This window comes from Lynx rufus, unplaced genomic scaffold (assembly GCF_022079265.1).
Source record: "Lynx rufus isolate CCGP_SWC_20201006 ecotype Redwood Valley unplaced genomic scaffold, mLynRuf1.p SCAF_12, whole genome shotgun sequence".
NCBI classification, from domain to species: domain Eukaryota; kingdom Metazoa; phylum Chordata; class Mammalia; order Carnivora; family Felidae; genus Lynx; species Lynx rufus.
Window position 1 is genome coordinate 61,060,223 of NW_025814826.1, and position 25,119 is coordinate 61,085,341.

Consider the following 25,119-nt stretch of genomic DNA (forward strand, 5'->3'; position numbering starts at 1 on the left):
ATAATTGGAGCAGTCTCTTTCCCTCTCTGGGCCTCAGTCTGCTCATCTATAAAATGGGGCTGCTGGACTGTCCTCCCCTCCAGTCCCTTCAGCTTTGGAACCCTGGGCCCTGCACGCAGTCTCTGCTCTGCATCGCTGTCCCTCTTGATCCCTGCAAACCGGGGAGTCTCCCCTGGATTCCCCCAGCCTCTGGGGCTCCTCTGGTCCAAGCCCACCCTCCAGCTCCGCCGACACCATGCCTGCAACACGGTGATTGCGGAATGAAGACGATGACAGCCATCGTTAAGGACCGTGGTGGTTAGCCCTGGTCGGATGCTTGTGTGGGCCAGGAAAAGGGTACGGAAGCCTCCCCGCGGCTGGATGAGGAGCGTCCCACCACGATAACCACTTCAGAGATGAGAGAACTCGGGCTCGGGGACAACACGTGACGCACCAGCCAGTACCCGGTGAACCCGTGACTCCAACCCAGGACTGTGACCTCAGACCCTGCGGAAAACATACCCACCCTTCCTCTTCACAGAGGGCCAGCTGAGAGGTTGTCAGAGGCCCCCCAGACCAGACTACTACAGTCACCATGCTGGGACCCGCGAGTGACAGAAGCCAGGCGGTCTCGCTTCCCGCCACGGCCTACAGGACCTGCGTTTCAAGGCCAATTCCTGTCCAGGTATCTGGGTAGGTGCTTGGGACCTAAGCGCCCGTCACGGGGGGCTGTACCCCTAGTGCTGTCTTATTAGCCTCTCCTGGTCCACCATGAGCCCCCTGGGGGCGAGGCTGCTGCAGGGACGCAACTCCGTCACCTACGGGTCTGGTCCTGGGACAGTCGGAAGAGACGCACTGAACGGCGGGACCAAGGCCGCGCGCAGGCAGGGGGAGGCAGCAGGCGCCACAGGTGACTCTGGCCTGACACGTCCTTCTTCTGTCTACACAGACCTTCTTTCTCCCTTTTGTCTGCTTTATGATAGTTAATATACCAAAACTGTCACTGCCTTCTTAGCCTGCAGGAAGTGTAACAACCGTTATCTACCACAAACCACCCAAGCCTTAAATTGCAGCAGGAACAGTGACAGTGATAGATTAGAATTTTTTAAATCAAACGCCAACGTGGCCCCGTCATGGCTAAGAGAAGGGCCAAGCTGACTTGAAAATAATTTACTTAGAAAATTTTGTGATGCATGGTAAATTAAGTCCCCCTCCAGCATGCTGTTTTATTTCTCCAGCCAAGTATCCGTCTGCGTAATTGATTCCCAAAGATTTCCTCCTCCGCCTTAAAACTATCATCACGGGGGGAGACGGACGTGCGAGGCCGGGTTCCGTCCAAGGACGAGATGGGACAGTTCACTTTGAAATTTTAGAAGGGGTGGGGGAGATGGATTTGTCATCAAAGATTTTTTTTTTTTTTTCTCCCCTCCAGCCTTGAAACATGGAGCTGAAGAACAAGGGGAAAATCATCAGTGACAACAGCTAATGAGTTTTAAATCCTTATTACAAGAAAAATTAATCTGCTAAATTAGCCCTGTAGACACCGGTTAGAAAATGAGTCACCATCTCCTCAAAACTGTGACACTCAGAGCAGGTAAGGTGGGTCAAACTTGCCGTGGCCCGGCCACGTTGTGCGGCCACATGGGGAGGCCACGCCTCGTCACCGAGCACGGTCTCCAGGGGCCAGAGCCGTCCTTCCACGCCAGACTGCTGTGGTAAGCACAGCACAAAAGTCATCCCCGTGAATCTCGCTACCCCTGGGGCTGTTTTCTACATTCCCCGAGGCACCTGTGTCCACGGGATGGGCCGGAACCCCCGCGCCTCGCAGCGCTGTGCTGTGCTAAGTGGGCTGGAGGCATGTCTGGTCCTGTCGCAGGAAGCTGTTCACACCCTGCGGCCATCCCTCTCTAGCCCCCCTAGCGCCACGGCGAGGGGACATCACTTTCCCAAGTTACACAAGCTCTAAGCAGTGGAGTCAGGCCCAGGTATGTAATGCCTGGACCTCTGCTGCTCGTTCGAAAGCCTGGCCCTACGGTGACATATGGCAGCCTGGGGGGCGGGTCCCCACCGCAGAGGGAGAGCCCGCCCAGATGCCGGCTGGCGTCAGGGCTCCTGGAGGACAAGACCGGCTGAAGGGGTGCCCGGGGGCGGGGGGGCACAGAGCCAGGAGTCTTCGAGAGCCAGGCCAGCCAAACATCATAGGCCCCCCCCCTTGGCTGGTCCCCATCGCGACTCTGTGTCTGACCTTGGGGGGCCCTGGGGCTCTTGTCTTCTGCCGGCTCCAGCTCAGACCTGCTGTTGCCTCCTAGCTACATGGTTCCTGGGCCCATGGAGGGGCTCTTGCTCTCTTGCCTCTAAGTCTCCTCCCCACCACTCCCCGAATTTGACCTTGACCCCCACACCGTGTCCTTGCTCTGCCTGCCTGGTGTCAGGGCTGGAAGATAACAGGAGAGGCGGCAGACCGCTGAGAGTAGCTGATGGAATGGGATACTCCCACTGGACTCAAGTCCCACAGCACTTTCTGCCCTCAAATGTCACCCAAGGTGAGTTCCTTACTGAGCCTCTGTTTTCTCAGCTGTAAAAGGGACAGAAGAGTTGGCCGAGGGTACTTTGGTTATCAGCGCGGATCTTGCTGGGGCTCCAATTCTGGCTCTGCTACTTCTGTGTGACCTTCAGCCAGTTTCTTAACCGCTCTGTGCTAATATTCCCCATCAGTAAAACTCTAACGATAGCACCATTCTCGCCTTGCTGTGAGAATTCGTAACATCCACAAGGCTGGCACAGAGCGAGCACTCAAGCGTCGGCAGTTCAATCTTACGAAGACACAGGTGGATGGAGAGACCGAATACAGCGACGGAGGGCAGAGGACCTAGTGCGGTACCTGGCACACAGTAGGTCCCTGTCACACACAGTAAAACAGGAAGGCAGGAGCCCAGTCTCCCAAGCACAAGTTGTCACTTCTCTTGGCCCAAAATACAGTGTGGGTCAAGAAGTATCCAAGGAAACAGCCAAGGGGGAATAATCAGAACTAAGGAACCCATCACTTGGGCATACCACTCAGACGCACCCCACGCTCAGCACTAGCTCCCTAGGAAAGGCCTCTAGAGATCCGGCCGCCTGCCCTGCCCCACCAAGCAGCCACAGTGGGGTGTCACCCACTGTCTGCCTTGGCATGATTCGGTGGGGGGTGGGAGGGAAGCAAAAATAAACCGTCTGCTGCCCAACATCTGCAATGAGCAAAGCCTCCCCAGGAACAGCCCTGCAAGGGGAGAGCCAAAGGCTGGATGATTTCGGGACCGCGGTCAAGGGAAACGGTCTGTGGGTACAAAATACGGTGTGGATGCACTAAACAGCAAAACTCTTCCCTTCCTTCTCCCCACCCATCCTTTTCTCTCCCCACCCCCTTCCTTCCAGGCCTAGCAAGGTCCTAACCTCACTCAGGGGTCCCTGCCTCCGTCCTCTGGAGTCATCTCAACCAGCCAGATGCCACAGGCTCCCAAAGTTCCAGCTGCACCACAGCGTGGCACAGGTGGGACACAGAGCAGGGCTCGGCTGGGCCAGTCCACACCGGCTCCGGGTCTCCATTACTTCCCATCTCCCGGGTGAGCCTCCACCCTGCCTGGCCCCGGGCTCGGTGGAGGTGACAGCCATGTCTTCCACGGCCCCCCTCCGGGCTCTGCTTCTGCAGATGCTTCTCTTCCACCCTCTGACCCAGGGCTAAGTCCTTGAGGCCTGGGGCGCGTCACTGCTGAGCTGTGTTCCCAGCTCACAGCCCAGTGCCCGGCCACTGGAGGTAGCTGATTGGCCTGTGCGGACTCAGCGTGTGACTCAACGCATGCCAGGCACCGTGACAGGCCCAGGAGAGGGGAGACAGTGGACACCAGGCTTCTGCAACTGGACTACACGTGAACCTCCGCTCCACTCATAGGCGGGGACATGAGGCGACCCTGTCCAGCTGCTATGGGATTCTCCTAGGAACCCACCGTGAACAACGGGAAAAAAGTATTTGCCGTGTTCCTACTACGCGCAGTTACGGCAACGCGATCACGGTAAATCCTTGAAACAAACCAGGCAAATGGGGCGAATGATTTATCCCGTTTTACGGGTGATGACACGATACTCTTAAAGGTTAACCAACATCACAACAAATCCTCACTGTGGAAATCGGACTCAAACCAAAGCCTGTCTCCCTGCCCAGGCACAAGGCCCTCATGACACTAAGCCGCTTGTCCGTTGAATCTGTATTTAGCGGTGCCCAAGGGCTCCAGACAACCCAGCAGGCACCCAGGGCACTCACGCCGAACACCAGCCAGGACAGGTATCTCTTCATGGGGAGTTTGCAAATTAGAACAAGATTTTTTCACGATGATGCAAAGAAGGCCCATGCTGGACGTGCATCTCAGAAAGAGTCAGATCCAACTTTCGAGGGGACCAGCAGGCAGGACTGGCCCGCCCTGAAGTCGCCCAGACTCTAGCTCTGTGGACAGCTGTGCGGGCGGTTGAGTGCCCCTAAATGGCTGGGCACCTGTTCCTCAGCATCCCATGTCCCCATCAGTTCTGGTCCAAGGAAGGGCAGGTTCCCCCCTGTGGCCTCACTCGGAGCACTGAGCACATTCAGTGAGTCTTTTCCTGTTGTGTGTTCACGTCCCATCTCTCCCACTAGACGGTAGAGTCTGGGGGGCGCGGAGGTCTGGTCCCCCGTGCCTAGCGATACAAATCGTAACCGATACGTGCAGAGTATGGGCCAGCTACTCTGTGAGTGTCTCCCAGGGCTTTGCCCACTCAATCCTCTCAGCCATCTTAGCAGTTAGCAATTATCCTGAGACCCATTCCACAGAGGAGTGAACTAAAACTCAGAAACGTGTCAAGGTCACTCAAGTAGGAAGGGATGGAGCTGGGCTTGAGCCCGGGAACTCTGCCTCCAACCTGGATATGCTCCAGCATCGCAACATAGCCCACCCTGGTGTCTGGACATCACCCTTTCGGGAGGAGCGCTCTGCCCTCCACACCCTGGGGCTACGCACAGCTGCCACGTCCCCGTGGTTCACTGAATAAGATCAATATCCATCCTGTCTCATCATCCCTGGTTCTTCTAGGTTCTGGCTTCTGGTTGATCTTTCTGCTTTTCTCCTTAGAGCCACCCATCAGCCAGATGGACTGCCCAAGGGTCACTGGCCCTCCCCCATGCTGTCCCGTCCCGGGCAGGACTCAGTGCTACTTTTCTACCGTTATCCTCCCATCTAGCTTGCAAGGCTCTGATCACAGGCCGCCTCCATTGGGAACTTTCCCCAACTCATCCCGACCGGGGAGTGTCCTTCCTTCCCTGAACTCCCTTCCTTGCTTAGGGCAAGAGGCCACCTGCCTCCTGGTCTTAGAGCAGCAGCTTTACACCTCCTTCAAGAGGCGCCTTGGGGCCTTGCCGGGGTGGGATGACCCACGGAGGGCCAAGTGCGCAGGGCGGTGAACTCCACCGTCTTCAACCAGAGCAACTACCGCTTTGTGTCGGTGCATCCGTTTATATACGCCGAAGATTTCATTTGAAGGGTTCTCAGAGAAAACACATGTTGGCCTCCGTGAACTGAAGGGTGGGTGATGACGTCGAGAGACCCAGGACGGGGCAGGCCGCCGGAGGACTCACCCCGATGCCCCTACCATGCTGTGCACAGGGCAGAGGCTCAAGAAGGGATTTATCACGGCTCCCGGCCTGCACCTCCAAGAGCAGCGTGCCATGACGCCTTCGGTCCGTTGGTCGCCCCTCCTGAGCATAAGGTGGAAAGGAGGGGTGGGCAGCGTCTCAGAGGCAGCAAACCAAGGGCCAGGCCCCGGGAAATAAAAGGCAAGACCGTTCACCTCCAGCCGTGGCCCCAAAGCAAATGTAAAAATGTTTTAGAAGGGGGGGGCACCCTCATCTATGAGCTGAGGACTCTGGACCTCGGATGGGGTGGTTCCGGGTGGGGCCCAAACCTAAGACTCTGATTCACAAGAGGGGGAGACACAGACCACCCACGCTAATGGAGACACTGGAGTGCTCAGGCCGAGAATGTTTTTATTCTACCCACCACATCTCATAGAACGGGAGGTGAATAGTAAAAAGTGCATTTTTTTTTTTTTTTTTTAAAAAGCAGGATTCTAAGACGTAAGCTAAGACCCCGCCTGTCGCAGGAACAAGAGGTCCTCAACCGTGGTTTCCGCAAGCGGTAACAAGTGCCCTCGACACTTGGGGACGTGGGGGAGTGGGACCTTGTGGATAAAGCGAGGATCCCCTCCCCTCTTTTCCCCGGGAGGGGATTCCAAACCAGAAGGTCACTTTCTCCGTGCCGGCTGGCTCCCTCCCATCATTCAGGCCACAGAGCGGTCCCAGAGGAAGGCTGGGCACCTGCACGGGGTCAGGGAGTTGGGGGTGTGATTCAGGGCAGACGCTGACGGGCACCGGGTCCCTGCATGAATCCCGAAGCAAAGGGGCGATGCGGCGTGGGCTGTGTGGGAAGTCGATGCCTAGTCTTTCCGGAAGCAGAGGACGCAGAGGAAGGGGTGTGTGTGTTTGTGCTGGGAACGGGGGGTCCTGTATTGCTGGTGATGCCGGTCGCCTTGCCCCCCCAAAGGGGGACGAGGGGAGCCCCATCTGGCCGCCTGGGCGGGGACCGTGGAGGAGAGAGCCACCAAGGGTGCCGTCCCGCGGAGAGCCTGGCGGGCCCGCCCCGTGGCGTCCAGCCGCCGCCGCGTGTCCCCTAGAGCTCCTGGGCCTGCGGCCCCACCGCCTGCTCCTCCACGGGCTGCACGGCCTCCTGCACGTAGACGATGAACTCCGAGGCCTCCCCGCCCTGAGTGTAGACGGTCACCGTCTCGATGCCCTCCACGTCGTCAGAGGACACCACGAGGTGGTGCTCCTCAGCCAGCTCCACGGAGGCCTGCTGGAGGGTCTCCTGGATCATGACCGTGTGGTTGGAGCTGGGCTCCTCGTCCGTGACCTGTGTGAGGGCAAGAGAAAGGTCACACGGGTCCTGCTTCCGGGTCGAGCCACGACAACAGAATCACAACTACTGCTGACGGAGCGTCTGGTAGGTTCCGGGAGCTCGTCCCCACTGCACACAGGGCCCTGCGCTTGCTCCCGTCCCTGCTTTATGGACCAAGAGAGGGAGGCTCCACGCCGCAGAGCGACACGGCCAGAGGCCCCAGCAGCGGCAGGTGGCGGAGCCCGAGCTGACACCCAAAGTCCAGGCTCTTCTCTTGACGCCAAGCTGCCTCCCAGGGGCGCGGGGGTGGCCAAGGGTGTGCGGGTTGGAGGGCAGCGCGCAGATTATGCACTGCAACCGTGTCGAGGGTTGGGTGGGCGGCTCCTGGAAATTCAAAGCTGGGCCATTTGGAGCTGAGAAAGGGGCCTAGGTTTATCCCGGGTTTTCTGGCTTTCCACACACTGTGGGAGCCCAGCCCCCTGTACTGCAGATCAGTCTCGCACTGGGAAAAAGGAGATGTTCCTGCAAGACTGATTCCCCCCAGATGCAGTCCACCAACACCAATGCCTTAGCTATCCGGGGGAGGTGGCCGGCGGAGGTAGCCCCCGCCCCCCGGGGCTGGGCAGGAGAGTCTGTGGGGACATCTGTCAGTGGAGGGCACCTGAATTGTACAGCCAGGCCACTGTCCGGAGCTCCAAGCAGGCGGGTTCCAGACAGAGCCAATTCCGGTAGTGCTGATGCCCAGCGTCCCTGACCCTGCGGGCTCTGGCCTGCTTTAAATAACAACCGTCTTTGATCTCGGGAAGAAAAGTCATCAAAAGAACACGGGGAAGGTTTAGGAGGAGCTGGGAGCCTGAGGCCGCAAAAATAACGGAAGGGTTGGAAGAGAAGGAGGGTATGGGATTGTTCTCTAAGGGGATCAGAGTTCTCAGATGTGTGCAGGGACGTGAGACAGGAGCATCCTTTCCAGGGCAAGGGCTGGGGTCCGAACGGCAAGGCCAAAGGGGTCCCTTGGTCAACACGGCCCTTTGTCCTGCGCTAAGCAGGGCTTGAACGGCTGCTCGCCACGATTAGCTGTGAGGCCACACACCTACCCTATAACCCTCAGTTTTCTCATCTGTGAACGGGGGACTAATGCCCACTTCAGGGGGCTGGAGGAAAGATAAAGGACATTCTACACACGAAGTGGGTGTTTAACCACACCACGGCCCTTCCGGCACCCGCAGTATTCGTCGGACATGACTTTCGTAAACACCCGCTGCCTGAAAGGTACTGCGACCTGTCCGTCACTTGTGACTTCCTCCCCTCCTCCAAACCTCTGTCCTCTTCTCACACCCCGCCAGACCACGCTGCGCTCTGTGCGGGCAGGGGCTGCGGAGTCCAGGTACAGCTCTCCCCCAGGGCCAAGCTGGATGACTGGCACACACGAGTACGTATTTGCTGAGTGATGCCCCACCAGGTACCAGAGGCCGTGACAGGCACGGTGGAAAACCACAGCCCAGCGGGGCAGACGCAGGGGCCGAGGGGCCGGCAGAGCCTGGGGGGTGGGAGGGGCCGGTGGCCAGGGAACATCTCTGGAGGAGAAGCAGGGAGGGATGCCAGGCAGGGCGGGTAGAAGGAGCAGTGACTCCAGGGACTGACGGGAAAGGCGGGTGCAGTCAGGTGGCCTCTGGAAGCTCCTAGTCATGGCACCTGACTCCTCTCCCAGCTGGTGTCTAGAGAAGCCACCTTCTCCCTGCCCGTCCGTCTGCAACAACCACGACTCCATGCTCCCCTGGGACTGACCCAAGTGGCTTCCAGGGGTCCCCCTCCGGCCCTGTGACAGTACTGTACCCTGTGAGCAGGTAGTGCTGTGTCAACAGGGAGATTATGTTGCACTTAGAGGAACGGGAAGGCCTTTCTGGGGAGGGCACCACACGAAGCTACGATCAGGAGGAACTGCTAATGTGAACTAGAAAAATTCACCAGAAGCAGAGACCTATCCTGAGTGGAAACTCTTAACACATTTAGCCTGATTTGTTTTTCTAGAGTGAATCACGACCTTTTCTTTTTTTTTTTCTTTTAGTGTTTGCTTCCATTTCATTTAAATGGGAAAATGTACTGTGCACCCAGACTTTAGAAGCAAATATTGATTTATTTCACACTGAAAGAGAGTGCCTGGCAGAAGGCTGGGGAAAGGAGGGGAACAACAAATGCTTTTTTTCCCCTTAACTGTCAGGAAATTCTACACAAAGGAAGAGGTGCAGGGGCGGGGTGATCCGTGCTGAGGGCCTGGGACCTTCCACGTGCCAAGTAAGCCTGCTGCACCTCAGGTAAACGGATGATGCGATAAAAATGTTGAGATCAACCAGCACACGAGCTCTGAGACACACACACTCCTGGGCACGGGAGACGCGAGGCAGTCACAACAGCGAGTTTCCACTGGCTAAAAACGCCTGTCCCTGTGAACGACGCGGACACCACGACGGCCCCGTACTGACGAGGGCCGCAACCAGGGCCGTGGACACGGGGAACCCTGCCCCCCGCGTAGGCCGCAGCCTCCCGTGTCCATGATAGTGGGGTTCTCCGGAGCCAGCCCAGGAGGAGGGGGAGGTCCCGAGATGACCCAGACACGGCCTCTGCCCACAGACGTGGGGAGGAAGACAGGCAGAGACCAAGTGAGGCCGCCGTGCTTGGAATAACGGTAAACCAAGTGCTTATTACCGTCGCGTGGGGGCCCGGGGGCTGCGTCGTGGAGGGTGGTGCTGTCCGGGGTGGCGGCAAAAGGCTTCGCAGACAGAGAGGGGCTAGTGAGCATCTCCCAACCAGCACACCCACCAGGCAGAGTTCTGTCTTCACCTTTCCAGAAGGCTCTGCGCCATCTCACATTGCTGAGCTGACCTCAGCTTTACTCACTGGGACACCCTCTTTGCTGCTTCCACAGCCTCACCTGGGCTCTGTTCTGAGCCCTCTCGCACACTCCAGGCTCCCCGTCCTCGGCCTCTGCTCTGGACCCCTCTCTGCATCGAGGCTCTGCTCCCGGCTGAGCCAGAGGCGCCGGGCCCCACCCTGAGCTGCAGGCCACGGGGCCATCTGCTCGTGGGAGGCCCTCCGGGGGCATCTGTCCAACGTGCCAAAGTCACAGGACGGAGAGAGCACTGGGAAGGAGCGGCAGCGAGGTTCACGGTCGGGTCCGGAAGGGCTTCCCTCAGCCGAGGGACTAAGACTTCGTTTTACAAAGGGAGGCACGAACGGTTTTCCAAGAAGGGCCAGCATCACCCCATCTATGAAACCCCACCAATCAAAACTTGCCTAACGTGAGAGGTCAAGACTCCCAGAGTGTTACACTTGTCTCACTGTCCCTTTACATGTATACGTGCATTTGTTTGTATCGTCTTCTCGAAGGATGAAGTCTGTCCAAAGACAACCCTTTTTCCTTTCTGTTTCTGTTTTGTTTCTTCAGTTTTCAGCTCCAGGGTTTTGTGCGACACAATCACCATTCACTCCATCCACTGCTAATGATGAGAGCACACAGTACACCTTCCCAACGCGGGCTTTCGGGCTTAATTCACCAGGGAGAGAGATGGCGACGAAGGTAAATGTGACTTTTGCAGGAGTCCTGCAAAGAGCGTCCTTCTGGGGGGGGCACAGGCGTAAGAGGGTCCGCGTGCCACTGCTCCATCACCTTACCAAGTCCTGAAACCTAACTCACGACGGCCACGGTTCCCGAAGCCTGCCTGGGCCTGTTGCAGGGCAGTGTTAATGTTTTCAGGAGCCTTTGTGAGCCAGGGGCCCTGCCAGCCCAGCTGTCGTTGGCCTACAGCTGATCCGGGAACGGAACACAGCGGAGGGAGCCCCTCTCTGCCCTCCACGCCCCACGTTTCATGTTCGTGCAAACCGTGGACCTTCCGCGTCCCATGGGGCCCGGCGTCCAGCTGGCCGGCCCTGGACGCACACTGCCTCGTGCTGGGGCCCTTCTGAATGAAATCTTCAGTAGCCCAGTGACTCACCGGGGGTCAAACAGCTGGAAGGTACCAAGAGCTGGACCTCGGTCTGGGTGACCCCCCAGCCAGAGACCCTCCTCGGCTGGTGTGGTGTGACAGCGACTAATGGGATTCCGTGTCACCGATCAATCGGGTTACATGATTACCTTCCACAACCCAAAGGCCTTACAGCTGCCCACAGAGCCCTCAACCATTTCTTCCATTCAGAATCATCTCTCGTAGCTTCAACTATTAGCACAGGCTTAAAATTGTTCCCCACGGTAGACATAATATGCCTTCACAATGTCATTATCCCCTGAGATGGGTTTCCCCAATTCTGTATCTAACATATCTTCCAGCTAAATTATTAGCAGCAGAGATAGCTTAATAGAAAACCTTAACCCACGGGACTGTACAAATTACTCACTAAGTCAGGCTCCGAGTTCTGCAGCTCTAGGATCTACACCAGCTGGCTGTCTGCTGGGCTCTACTCCTGCCAAGGACGCTCTTCCCGCCAAGGCCCAGCGCTCCTGTGGCCGCCAGCCCCCTTATCCGCTCGAGGGCAAGCACTGATGGGGATGGGGCAGGCCAGCAGCCCAGCTGCCCCACTGTCTCGCTTTCTCCCTACCCCCCCTGCCTGCCCTACGTGCTCCCCTTGCTCCTGGTCCCCCGTCCGCTTTTCTCTGTAAAAACCGTTACGGGCAGGTTGTCCGTTCTCATTCCCAACGTTCGAGAAGCGGCCCCAGCTGGGGGAGCCCTCAAGGAAGAGGGGTTCCCTGCGCTCACACGCGCCATATGGAGCCTGTGCAGAGCCCTCACCCGGCTCTGTATCACAGCCCGTCCTGCACAGATCCCCCCGATGTGCCCGCAGCTTCTGGAGAGCAGGGACAGGCTCCTGCGTCCCAGCCCGGCGCCACGGTCTGAGCGGACACACGGGGGGCGTCGGTGCCACCTACAGAACTATCCGGGGGTAGAACCTGGAAGCCATCGCAGAGAGAACAGCTTGGAGCTGCCACCACACCCCAGGCCAGGCCACTGCTGGCCCTGGTGTCTGTCTGACGGGAGCCCTCCCAGACCACAGGGAGGCTCAGAGGCAAACTGTCCACACAGGGATCCCCTTTGGCTCCGAAAGTCCTGAAGGTCCACCCCCTTATTTTACGGGAGAGGGGCAGGCTCAGAGAGAAAGGAAGCTGCCCAGGTCTTCTGACTCTTGGTCTGAAAACTCTCCAGCCTGCACGAGGCGGCCTCACGCCGGCCACGACGCGGGGGTGGTTCCTGGGAGAACACGGTCGGCCCGTCTAGCCCGGGGCCCGGGCCACGGGTGAACACCGCAGACACGTAACAGAGTGAGGACACACATGAAAACAGCTCTGCGGCTCCCGGATTCGGCTGCCTCTCACCGCCAAGGGCGATCCCAGCAGTCTGTGCAGGGGCGGGGGGAGGGGCACGCGCGGATGCCGCGGGAAGGATTTTGCTTCTGCCGTAGCGGCCGGTCATCACAACACCTTCGAGGATTCAGTGCCCAGCTCCAGAGGAGCGTGGGGCTCAAGGGAGGCGGAGAGCTCTCTCTCTCAGGGCTCTGCCCCCGTGCTCTGCCCCCTCCCACACCCACGCGCTTGGACGCCAGGCCAGGAGATACTTCGGTCCGGGCCACACAGCGGCCCCCCGGGCTGCCACGCCTTTGACGGGCAGACAGATGATTGGGGCTCCTCACCCACGGCACGGGACCGCCCCTCTTCCTGGTTCTCTCGCTGGCCTCCCACATCCAACCCTGGCATCATCCATTTTCACAGCTCCATTTCCGCTTTGAAAAGAACATACCGATGGGCTCCTCTGTCAGAGTGTCCCCATGCCTCAGACATAGATGCTCCCAAGAACGCCCCTGGGGGACAGTGACGGCAAGGACACCTTGTCCTCAGGAATCCCTGACACTGGCCAGGAGAAGTACGTGGAGGCGGCTGTCTTGCCAGACGGGAAGGCGTCCGGGAAAGCGGTGTCCCGTGGGGAAGCCTGCCCCGGAACAGCACGTCACCTCTGTGCACAGCCTTCCGTGCCCTGGAACACGTGCCCAGCACACGCCGTCCTGTGCCATGCACCGCACCGACCACAACGCCCCCGGGACACCAGAACAGCCCAGAGACTTTCAAGGACATCATATGACAAACAAAGGCCAATGAAGGGAAGAAAGAGCTGTGTCTCACGGCTGAATCCCACAGAAGCAGCAGTGAGAAAAAAGGGAAAGCTGTTACTAGCTGGGTATTTAAACACACCATTTCTAAACACGGCTGGCGGATTATAATACAAAACACGCGTGCATCACGCCTCCCACCCAGAGCTTTCAGAACAGCATGGATAACTTCCTGGTGCCCGAGTCGGCCATGAGCTCGTGCGGAGGGGCTCCAGTCCACAAAACCCCTCAGAAGCTCAATCAGACCTCTGCAATTTCAGTCCTGGCAGGCACCAGAATTTCCAGGCAACAGTCGGGCTCTGTCGAAACCTAGCGCCTTATTTAAACTTGGCTCCAAGCTCAGAAATAAACGATGAGTAACCAAAGGTAGGTTTAAAACCTCTGTTGGCCCTAGAATGAAAAGAGGCCAGAACCATACCTGTCGGGATGGCATTGCTTTAGTGTCTATTCGCTTCATAACCCTTTGGAATGAAAATCGCACTAAAGCACCTCCATCAGGACGCGGCCCACATGCCATTGCTGTCCCACAAGCCTACTGCCCCCGGCGGGTGTGGGGAAAATACTAAACACCTTCACGTGGGAGATTCTGGTCTGAATGTCTCCATGACAGGGATCTTCCTTCACGTTTTCAGGAGGAAGAAAGCCCTCGGTCACCTCTGCCGCTGCAGGGAGATGGCTTCAGGCCTCCTTCACACCTCCATCCACGTCCCCATATGCTGAACCAAGTTCCTATTTATTACACTGCGTCTCCGGGGGCACAGCCCTTGAAAGGGAGACCCCCAGGGCTGCAAGCCAGGAAATGAACGGGGGAGCCCTACCCACTCTCCTCCTGTTGGTGCCGCGGTCATTCTCAGGACCAGCCGAGAGCCGGCCTCACCACCGGCCCACGGTGGTGCAGGGGAGGCAGACAGGACTCAGACGCCACCGGGAGGGCAGAGCCACCGTCCAGAGCATCGACTCACAGAATGGAATGATCGCCCGTGACGGGCAGGCGGAATGAGGCCAGGCACGGAAGACACGAAGAACCTAGAACAACAGCTGGACTGCCACAAGGAGGCAAACTGGAGGTGTGTCGTAAGTGTGTGTGTGTGTGTGTGTGTGTGTGTGTGTGTACGTGAGCATGTGGGCATTGGTATGCATACATCTGTGCATGCATGTACAAGCACATGTGTATGTATGAGTGTGGGCACGTGTGTGTGTGTGAATCTCACAGGGGATTCTGGAAGGCGAAGCCAGGTGAGACCCTCCAAGGCCTACAGTCCTTCTAACTGCCTCTGTCTACTACTGGGTGGCTTGTAGCCTTGCGGATGAAGCCCAGCCCCCCAGTGGGAGGGACAAGGATCTTCCCGCCCCGGTCCCTGCCTCCCCCATGCTCGGCTCTGCACCCTGACCACACACGTGTTCTCTCTGCCCCTGAACTCCTGTCCTTGCTGCTCTGCTTGCCTGCACACCCACCCCACCTCCTTTCCTTTGAGAATCGGGTCTATGCCCTGTCATCCCGGGAGCCCCCTGCGCCCTGAGCTAGCATGCCCAGCACTGACCCCCATCACGCCTGGCAGACAGTAAATAGTGAGTCCCTCCTTCTTGGATGAATCACTGAGAAAAATGAATGCAGAGGAGAACTCTTAAGAAATGTGCTACCCTTGCTCAGAACCCACCAAAGACAGCAGAGCTGAGACCGTGCAGGTGCCACAGTCAGATGGTGCCAGTCATGGGGAGGAGTCACCTGCGACCGCGGCAGAGGCCCCTTAGAAGCCTGTGTCTCCAAATGCATGAGGTCACCAGGGGCGCTCACCGTAGCCCCCGTGCTTTAGGCCACATCGCGTGGCATTAAAGGAGACCTTTCAGTACAGAGCCAGGGCTGGTACCCGCGGGTTTGCGCTCTGTTTAGGGGAAGGAGGCAGGCGGGGCACTCATCCTGGACCCCTGGGGGCAGGGCAGGAGGTTTCCTGAAGGACAGGGCCCTGGTTCTGAACACTGTGGGATACCCAGACTGCGAACACCTTTCCAGGGTCCCTTCTGCCGCAGGAATTCGCAGATTTCACGGCAAGGTAAGAGAGGGCTGCAGATAGAGATCCAAATACAAGCAAACAACAGGAATGATCCCAATACAACCAAACAACAAGAGTGATAATACCGCAGTCTGTTCTTGTAGGTGAAACAGTCCCCTGTGTATGTTTAAGCTCTGAGGAAGGAGCCTCATTTTTCGCAGTAATTAGGGTTTCACCCACTGCTGAACGTATAACCGAGCGAGAGCTTACAGGTGGGGCTGGCAGACCCATGTCCCAAGGTTAGCAAGCGAGCACATTTGCCGTCGATTAGGTGTGGTGCTGTAAATGTCAGAAACAAAGGGAGGATGGTAAATACCATACCAAATTTATAGAGGAAAGAAGAGGTATAAATGAATGTGGTTTGTTAAAAAAGCATCGTAAATTTCCAACTCTAGAAATATGTATGTATATACAGGACCGAAATAAGGATATTATGAGCAAGAAACTTGTAGAAACATCAAAAGATATTCACAGGCAGGGAGAAGCCATTCCGTGTATCAATGAAGATTTAAAGCCTTTCAAAAAGGACAAAACGCCCAGCAAGTGAGCAAGGCCGTGACTCATCCTTCCTGGGGAGACTGCATAATGCCTCCCCTCCGCCCTACTTTTCTCTTGGTTGTAAATAGACAGTAGATACTCTTTCTTTTCTGAAAATATTGATCCTATAAACAGTCCAAAGCCCAGGTTATAAAGACTGCTCACTACAGGCGGTCGCTGCCATCCCCAATCAAATCCCGGTGCTTGGGGGCGCTGTGGGGTCTGGCCGGTCAACACGGCAGCCTGGTTCCTAGACCCCAGGGCCTGGGGAGCCCTCCTGCATGGAGCAGACTTGTCCACAGGGTCCCGAGGGCCAGTCTGCACAGAAGGGAGGGGCCAACTCCCTTCGCTGTGAGAGACGTCTGGAAACAGAAAGACGCCCCCCTACTGGCCCTGCGTCCATCACAGAACAAGGGTAAGAAGGTTTGCGTGTGGGCCAAATTCACTCAGCCGGTGGAGGGGGGGTTAGAGACAGATGCTCGGGCAGCAAAAAGGGCTAAGACATCTGATGTGTCTCGAATTTCTCAAGAGTCCAAGAGCAGTTCAGTGTGGTCTCAACAATCAACTGAGGAAAAAAGAATCCTTGTCTTGGAAACTGTGGTAAAATGGGGTGGACAGAGTGGTCTCTCTACGCACATGTGAGGAGTGATGACGGGGCTGGTGCAGGGCAGGTGGTCACACGCGGTGCTCATGACCGCCAGCAGGTGCCCTCCCCTCCAAGGGCAGGTATCTGATGCCCCGACCCCACTGCCCCACCACGTCCCCCTTGTAGACCGTGCCCACATGGCAGCCGGCTTACAGCAGGTGCTCGATACCCATCTGAACGGAATTATTCAGGAGATATTTTAAAGCTGAACTCAAACAGAACCAGAGCACATGCACCGTGACAGGGAAGGAGGAAGGAGTCTGGAAACAGAAGCTGGAAACAGCTTCTTACTGCCTAGGAATATCTTTTGCTATTTAGACAAGTTTATTGTGCATAATGCTTTACTTCCTTGGCCTTTAAGCACACAGGTACTGAACTTCTGTTTAGTGCCAGGTGCTGGCGGGGGGGCTGTGCAGCCCCGTAGGGCACCTCGCACGGGACACATGCTTCTCCCTACAAGCCTCACCCCCGCCTGGGAACCCGTCCACAGACGGCAGCTCTCAGGGTCATTCTTCTCACCGAAGCCCCCGTGCTGCACTCTGAGAACATTTTCCTCGGCACGCTGCTCAGGAGAGAAGTCCTCCACCCTCGTGGACTTTTCTCAAAATCACCCCAAGTGACCATCCTTGCAGCCCCCGGCCTTTCTCAGTGCTGACCTGACAGACTCGATGTTAATCTACACGATGCAACTACCCGTTTATCTGTCTGGACCAAGCAACAAACTCTCCTATGAAACCCTGGGACTCCTAATGCCAAGCGCAGGCCCTGGACAGCTGTGTTAGTGCCTGTTTGCTGAACAGAAACTTCTAGAAGCAGAAACTGCTATGGCTGAATTCTACAGGCACAGAAAGGGGACAAGGAGCTATGTCACTCCTATGGCAGGAGCTAAGATTTATTGAGGACTTAATCACGAGTCGGGCACTGCCAGCTGCTTCATTTGCATAATCACGTAATCTGTACGTTAGCCCCACGCAGTAGGTTCTATTACTGTCCCATTTTACAGATAAGAAAACAAGTTCAAAGAGGAAAAGTGCTTGGGGCGCCTGGGTGGCTCAGTCGATTGAGGGTCCGATTCTTGATCTCAGCTCACATCACGATCCCAGGGTTGAGGGATCAAATCCTGCTCTGGGCTCCGGGCTGAGTGTGGAGCCTGCTTGGGATTCTCTCTCTCCCTCTCTGTCTGCCCCTCCCCTACTTGCTCACTCTCTCTTTCTAAAATACAAAACAAACAAACAAACAAAAAAGCAGAGAAGTGCTTTGTTCCGGGTCACATACCGTTAGGTGACGGATGTGAGTTCAAGCCCACATAGGCTGACTCCCTTTCAGGCACTTGCTCCCTTCCCGGCTGTGGCACGGGCTCCTTCTCCACCTACTCGACATGGCCTGGGCTGACCGTGCTGTGTGTCCGGGGAGGCCTGCAGCTCCCCGGGCTGGGCACCCACGGCAGCTGCAGCCCACGGTGAAGGGAGCCTGAGCCCGCCCGGCTCAGATGCGTGCCATCCGATCCTCGATCCCTGATGCCGGGCACGAGGGAAGCCTCCAAACCCGGCAGGCCCCAAGCTAAGAGCTGGAGACCTCACAGAAGAAGGAGGGCAAACCCCAGTCTCAGCGAGCCCCCATTTGATGGGGAAGGCAGAGGTGAGTCCAGGCACACTAGGGTGTGGTCTGTGACAAGGGCCCAAGGACGGTGGTGAGAGGGGCACACCCCCCATCCCACCTCCTCCCATTTCCTCCGCTGCCGGAGGACAGGAGAGCTTTGACTCAGCCCGTGTCCTACCCCTTCCTACTGTCCTGACTGGGGAGGAGGCCCCCGTTCTGCCCACAGATGCAGGTGACGGCCCCTGACAAGCCCACCGGCTGGGCTTCCTCTGCGAGCGTCTGCCCCCAGGAAGCCGCTTCCCCCAGCCCTCCCGCTTCCCACGGCCGCTCTGGGCAGAGCGGGACGGCCACTTCCTTGCAGTTACAAATAGCAGGGGTGGGCGCGGACCCGGACGCAAGAAGGCCCCCAAAGCCTCCAGGCCTCCACTCTGCCCAGAGGCCCGCACGGTGCGGCCGGCCTGCCTGACGGTAACAAAGGGGTGCTCCGCTTCTCATCCGGGTTCGGTGACTGGTCTCGCTTCCGATTTCTGCCCGAGAGATGACCACAAGCGAAGTGGCCGAAGACACAAAGACACAAATGCTTCTGCTTCTCATCTCGCCGACGTCTGCCACCAGGCGAGGAAGTTCTCTGCTTTCAAGGGCTCATGGACTAGACACGGCCCAACCTGGCTACTCTTCCGATGTCAAGGTCAACTGCACCACCTAATGACACAGCCCGAGGAGGACCGCTCATCCCATCCACGGGTTCCGGAGAAGGCCCGACGTGGCCCGGAGAGCTCGAGAGCGGGCTTGACGGAGAGCGTGGCCCTGCAGCTGACCCCGCGCGACAGGAAGTGAGCCCCGTAAAGGCTGGTGATGAGTGGCCGTTCTGGGCAGAGGGCGCAAAGGTGCGAAAAGAGGATCAGCAGGTTGCCCAGCAGGCGGACGCACTATAAGCACGGGGGCAGAGGGAGGCAGGGGCGCCAGACTGCTGTGGGGAGGTCCTATTCCCAGTTTACTGAACACTTTCTACGTTACCGGAGGGTTTTAAGTGAGGGGTGCTGGAATCCTTAGAGCAGCAGCAGGGAAGGTAAGGACATCAGTGAAGAGAAGGTCTGTAAACCAGGGTGGGGAGACCCACAGTTTAGAGCAGAGCTTCTCAGACTCGGCCATGTACACAAATCAGTGGGGACCAGGGACGGTGCTACGTGCCGCCTGACTTGGGGGGTCTGGGGTGCAGCCAGACACTCTGAGCTTCTAACAAGCTCCCTGAGACTGATGCCACTGGTCCAGAGACCACGTCTGGAGTAGCAGCTGCCTAGATGGAGCGGGCGGCTGTTGGACACGGGGACACGTGAGGTGTGTTGTGGGGGCAGATGGCACAGCAAGGGGAGGACGTGCTGACAATCACACGTGGGGGTGACACGTGAGGACCCCCTGGTTTCGGGCTGAGCACTGGAGTGGAGGGTGGGCATTCACGGCTAGGGAAGCTAACGGGGACGGGGAGGGAGGGCTGTGGAGTCCCCAGCGCTGGGTTAGGGGAACTCCTCAGAGCAGGACAGAGGTGACTGCTCCCGGGGATGCAAAGGGGAACCAGCTGGCCGCAGCCCTGCCCCGGGGCAAACTCAAGGAAGGCCAGGAGCACATATCCTTCAGATGGGGCCCACGGCTATGGCTCCCTCCTATCAGGGCTGTTGCGGGGTGAGCTGCAGAGACGGGAGAAGGCCGATGAAACCCACCTGCCCCAGCCCAGGCTGTGGATCAGGAAACAGGCCCCCAGGAGCAGTGAGAAAACCCAACAATACTGAAACTCAAAGTGGGATTCTGCAAACAGTACCAGCCAAGCCACAGCTTCCGGGGGCCCAACGGTAGGAAAATCAGGGCTCAGGGAAAAGGAAGAGAAAAGAGGAGAAAAGTTCAACAGACTGACATCCCCAGGCTAGCGAAAGATGCTTTATATGAACAAGAGGGCCAGAATGAGATCGGGAAACCTTTATCCTCTATTTTTTCAGACAATTTCCCACATGGCCACAGAGAGATCATGGCACTGATTTTTACTTTAAAATCTCGCAAAGAAGTGGAATTTTCCATCACTGCCAGGGGATGAAGGAGCTCAGCAAGTCATAAGAGAGGTGGGAACAAGGATGCAATTCTTCAAGTCATCCTCCCGAAATCACAGCAGACACCGAGGTCTCTGAAGGAAGTTTTATTTAAAACAAAGATAAAGATTCACAGGGCTAAGGGAGCACTAAGGAAGGCTCACAAAGGACAGGAGTTGGCATTAGGTGACAAGGGAGCATAACCCACTGCCAAGACCCTGAATGAATGTTTTGAATCTGGATCGACATCGTGAAGGTCGCCCTGCAGCAGCGGTAGAACAACATTCTAGAAGGAACGTTAAGTCCAAAAGCATTGGAAGAGGCTACCTGTGTGTATAATTAGGAGCCTGACAGAATTAAAACTGGCAGGGCCCCAGGATCAAATAAACGGTACCATAAAGTTCTTTAGGCGAGAGCCAAACCTCACTACCCAAGACGTGTAGCTGACAACCAACCAGTTCTCATAGTACGGGATACGGTAAGGGGAAAACAGAGAAAGTCATCAGTGACACTTCGTGCTTCTATAAAGCTCAAAAGGACTGGGAATAAAAGGAGATGTCTATCTGGATTGCAGGCATCCATCAGGGCCCTAACAGAGAGGCCGGTGTTAGACCCTCCCCCACCAGCCCAGACCAAGAGTTAGGAAGCAGTCACACATATGCCCTCAGCCCCTGCAACATGCAATGCATTCGGTCGCCTGCAAAAGACCCATGACTCCCCTGCGTGGGCCCTTTCAAAGGTATCGGGGTCCATCTTGACTGTAATTACCCTACAAAACCAGGAGGCATGGAACACACAGGACATTCCCACCACGCGAGGAGGAACAGAACACGAGAGCAGCTGCACATACTATCAGCTCTTTTAAAGTCACGTATGCCTTTTCCTAATCTTCTGGAAAGACGAACCACAACCATGGCAAAACCACCACAATGGCAAAGGAGAATAAACAACAGAACTGAAGACACCAGTGTTTTATCGTGGTGTAAAAGGAGGGAACGCTGCAATTGTGATGTCTCCTGTACTCAGGCAAGTGCTCTGAAGACAAAGGGGGTCCCGGAGGGGAGAGGAGAACAGAGAGGAAGCATGAGAGGCACTCCTGTTATTGCCACCCTGTGGGTGGTGCTAGAAGTCAGGGACAGGTCTGCTCACCGCATGAGTTAAAAAGTACCTCCTGCGGGAACAAGAAAAGTCCATCAACTCACCAGTTATTTGAACTTAAGTGGAAAACAAAACAGAAAGGGCTTCTCCTGGTCCCTTTTGTGGGCGGGATAAGGGGACAGATCTCGACTCGGTCCAGCTTTATGACAACGCAGATGGCCAGGATCTTCTCTGACCTCTTAAGGATTGCAAGAGTCTCCGTGCCAATGCGATTCTGCCGCCAGGTCTCTTGCAGTGCAGTTGAACAATCATATTAATAGAATGCAGTGACTGTTTTAAAAGAACACTGAAAACAGACTTTGAAGCCTCACACAAGTCACCTTCCAGATCCCTGTCCCCCTTATTTTGCCACAAGTATCATGAAACGCTCAACATCCACCCCCAGAGGAGGCGGCCAACTCTGAGCTCTCCTTCCAGCAGGATCGCACGGCGTGAGGCTTCTCCCAGCCACGGCTGCACTTGAGAAGCACCTTCTGCAGAACAGCATCTCCTACCAGATGCCCTTGGACACACGGACAGCACAAAAGGGCATCAGGAGACCGGATGACTCAGGGCCTTCAATTAAAAACAGGACAGGCTGCACCTGCACTTTCTCGCAAGCAGGCAAATGGTATACGTGGTCAGCCATAGACATGGACTGCATTTCCTTGCAAAAATAATGAACTGCAAACAACAAGCAACAATTCCAGCGTTGGCTGGCAACCAACACACGTCTTACCCCCCGAACTGCTACCAAAACTGCCTCTCAGACTAAGCGCTGCACACTGAGCCCAGGGGGGCTCTGCATGCCCCTCTCCCCCAGACTAACACATCAACTTCACCCTCTGGCTCCATCCACCACAGGTGACCCGCCAAGAGATGGCAAAGGGCGTGGGAAAGCAGCTGGCAGAAGATGGGTTGCTTTGGGCAAATATGGGATTTCTGCTTTTGTTTGTTTGTTTTTCAAATCAGCAGTGAAAGCATGTGGTAAGAGCATTTGGGATTCTGAACAAGAAGGTGGCAGCGTAATTCTGCACCGTGCCAGCCGAGGGTCTGCATGAGGGAAGTAGGCAGGGTGCCTGCAGGTCAGAGACTGTCTTATTAATTGCTCCTTTCAGCCGCTCCCTGCCGCGGGGGCCCTGGCTGACAGCTTGGAAGCGTCCAGCACATCCAGGGAAAATCGTGAACAGAAGAGCGGCAACTCTAGGGTTGTAGAGAACCAGGAATAACGAGTGGGTGCACCACCCCTGATCTGGGAGCGTGACTCCTTAGCTGCAAGCAAGATGCACGGTGTGGACAGATCGGGCCCTGCCAACAGAGTATTGCTAATCACAGTCACCGGGGAAATAGTCACTCAGCGTACAGTAACAACGATCTAATTGCTCTTGACCTGGCAACTGAGGTGGAATATTTATGTTCAGTAGAAGACCCCCCCCCCCGGGGCTGGTGTGGTTCTGCTGGCCTCTCCTCAACTGTGACCCCCTCAAGAATCTGCAGGATGGGAGCTCATTCCTGAGCCTTGAACTGAAACATCAACTGTGAGAGACATGTACATCTACCAAAATATGTATGCTTTCCGGAAGCTGCCAAACTCTCTGAAATCTGTAAATCAAAGTCATTTCTGTGACAACTGGGTATTTCACTAAATAACTGCCTGGAGCAAACAATGACCTTCAGCTGACACTGTGAAATGCACACAGACATGTGTGATGGTTAATTTCATGCGTCAACTAGACTGGGTCACCGGATGCCCAGATATTTGGTCAAACATTATGCTCGATGGTTTGTGTGCTGGTGTTTATGGATAAAATTAACATTTAATGTAAAGGACCCACAACTGTATGGTCAACTAATCTTCAACAAAGCAGGAAAGAATATCCTATGGAAAAAAGACAGTCTCTTTGGGGCACCTGGGTGGCTCAGTCAATTGGGCATCCAACTTCGGCTCAGGTCATGATCTCACAGTTCGTGAGTTCGAGCCCCGCGTTGCGCTCTGTGCTGACAGCTTGGAGTCTGGAGCCTGCTTCAGATTCTGTGTCTTCCTCTCTCTCTGTCTCTCTGCCCCTAACCCACTCACTCACTCACTCTCTCTCTCTCAAAAATAAATAAACAACAACAAAAAAAAGATAATCTCTTCAACAAACGTGTTGGGAAAACTGGACAGCAACATGCAGAAGAATGAAAATGGACCATTTTCTTATACTATACACAAAAATAAATTCAAAATGGATGAAAGACCTAAATGTGAGACAGGAACCCATCAAAATCTAGAGGAGAACACAGGCAGCAACCTCTCTGACCTCAGCTGCAGCAACTTCTTACTAGACACTCTGCCGGAGGAAAGGGAAACAAAAAGAAAAATGAACTATTGAGACTTCATCAAGATAAAAAGCTTCTGCACAGTGAAGGAAACAATCAACAAAACTAAAGGCAACCGACGGAATGGGAGAAGATATTTGCAAATGACATATCCGATAAAGGGCTGGTATCCAAAATCTATAAAGGTTTTACCAAACACAGCACCCAAAAAACAAATAATCCAGTGAAGAAATGGGCATAAGACATGGATAGACACTTTTCCAAAGAAGACATCCAGGTACCTGACAGACACATGAAAAGACGCTCAACATCACTCATCGTCAGGGAAATACAAATCAAAACCACAATGAGATACCACCTCATACCTGTCAGAATAGCTAAAATTAACAACACAGGAAACAACAGGTGTTGGTGAGGATGTGGAGAAAGGGGAACCCTCGTGCACGGTTGGTGGGAATGCAAACTGGTGCAGTCACTCTGGAGAACAGTATGGCGGTTCCTCAAAAAATTAAAAATAGAACTACCCTACAATCCAGCAACTGCATTATTAGGTATTTACCCACAGGATACAAAACTACAGATCCGTAGCGGTCCATGTACCCTGATGTTTATAGCGACACTATCAACAATGGCCAAACTATGGAGACTGGGCAATGGATAAAGAAGATGTGATATACACATAGAACGGAGTATTACTCGGCCATCAAAAAGAATAAAATCTTGCCATTTGCAACGACGTGGACGGAGCTAGAGTGTATTACGATAATTGAAATAAGTCAGTAGGAGAAAGACAACTAGCATATGATTTCACTCGTATGTGGAATTTATGAAACAAAACAGATGAACATATGGGAAAGGGGAGAGGAACAGAAGAGAGGGAAACAAACCACAAGAGACTCTTAACCACAGAAAACAAACTGAGGGTTGATAGAGGGAGGTGGGGGGGGTGGGCGAGATGGATGACGGGGATTAAGGAGGACACTGGTTGGGATGAGCACTGGGTGTTGTATGTAAGTGACGAATCACTGAATTCTACTCCTGAAACCGATACTGCACTGTATACTAACTAGAATTTAAGTAAAAATCTGCAAAGGAGGGGCGCCTGGGTGGCGCAGTCGGTTAAGCGTCCGACTTCAGCCAGGTCACGATCTCGCGGTCCGGGAGTTCGAGCCCCGCGTCAGGCTCTGGGCTGATGGCTCAGAGCCTGGAGCCTGTTTCGGATTCTGTGTCTCCCTCTCTCTCTGCCCCTCCCCCATTCATGCTCTGTCTCTCTCTGTCCCAAAAACAAATAAACGTTGAAAAAAAAATTTAAAAAAAAAATCTGCAAAGGAAAAAAGAAAAAAACAAAAACATTTAAAGTAAAGGACTAAGTAAAGCAGACTGCCCTCCTAGTGTGAGTGGGCCTCACCCAATCAGCCAAAGCCTGGACACAGCCAAAAGGCTGGCTCTCCTTGAAGGAGAAAATTTCTCCTGCCTGCTTACCCTGGAGATTGAACACTGGGTTTTCTCCCTGCCTTTGGACTCCAGCTCTTCCCGGGTTTTGAGCTTTCTGGCTTTCAGACTGGAACATCAGTTCTCCTGGTGCCCCGGCCTTCAGACGCAGGTGAACTACACTGTCAGCGCTTGGGGCTCCAACTTACAGAGAGTACATCTTGGGACCTGTCAGCCTC

General features: G+C 55.4%; 1 protein-coding gene across 2 annotated transcripts in view; it reads right to left on the reverse strand.

Moving 5' to 3' along the window:
• Positions 1–6,005: 6,005 nt before the first annotated feature.
• ZFAT (zinc finger and AT-hook domain containing) overlaps positions 6,006–25,119 on the reverse strand; it is a 191,625-nt gene continuing 172,511 nt past the window's right edge. For both annotated transcript variants that reach the window (XM_047074221.1, XM_047074220.1), the window contains one exon: positions 6,006–6,947. In XM_047074221.1, coding sequence (XP_046930177.1) covers positions 6,708–6,947 — 240 coding nt within the window. In that variant the 3' untranslated portion in view covers positions 6,006–6,707. The remainder of the gene's footprint in view (positions 6,948–25,119) is intronic.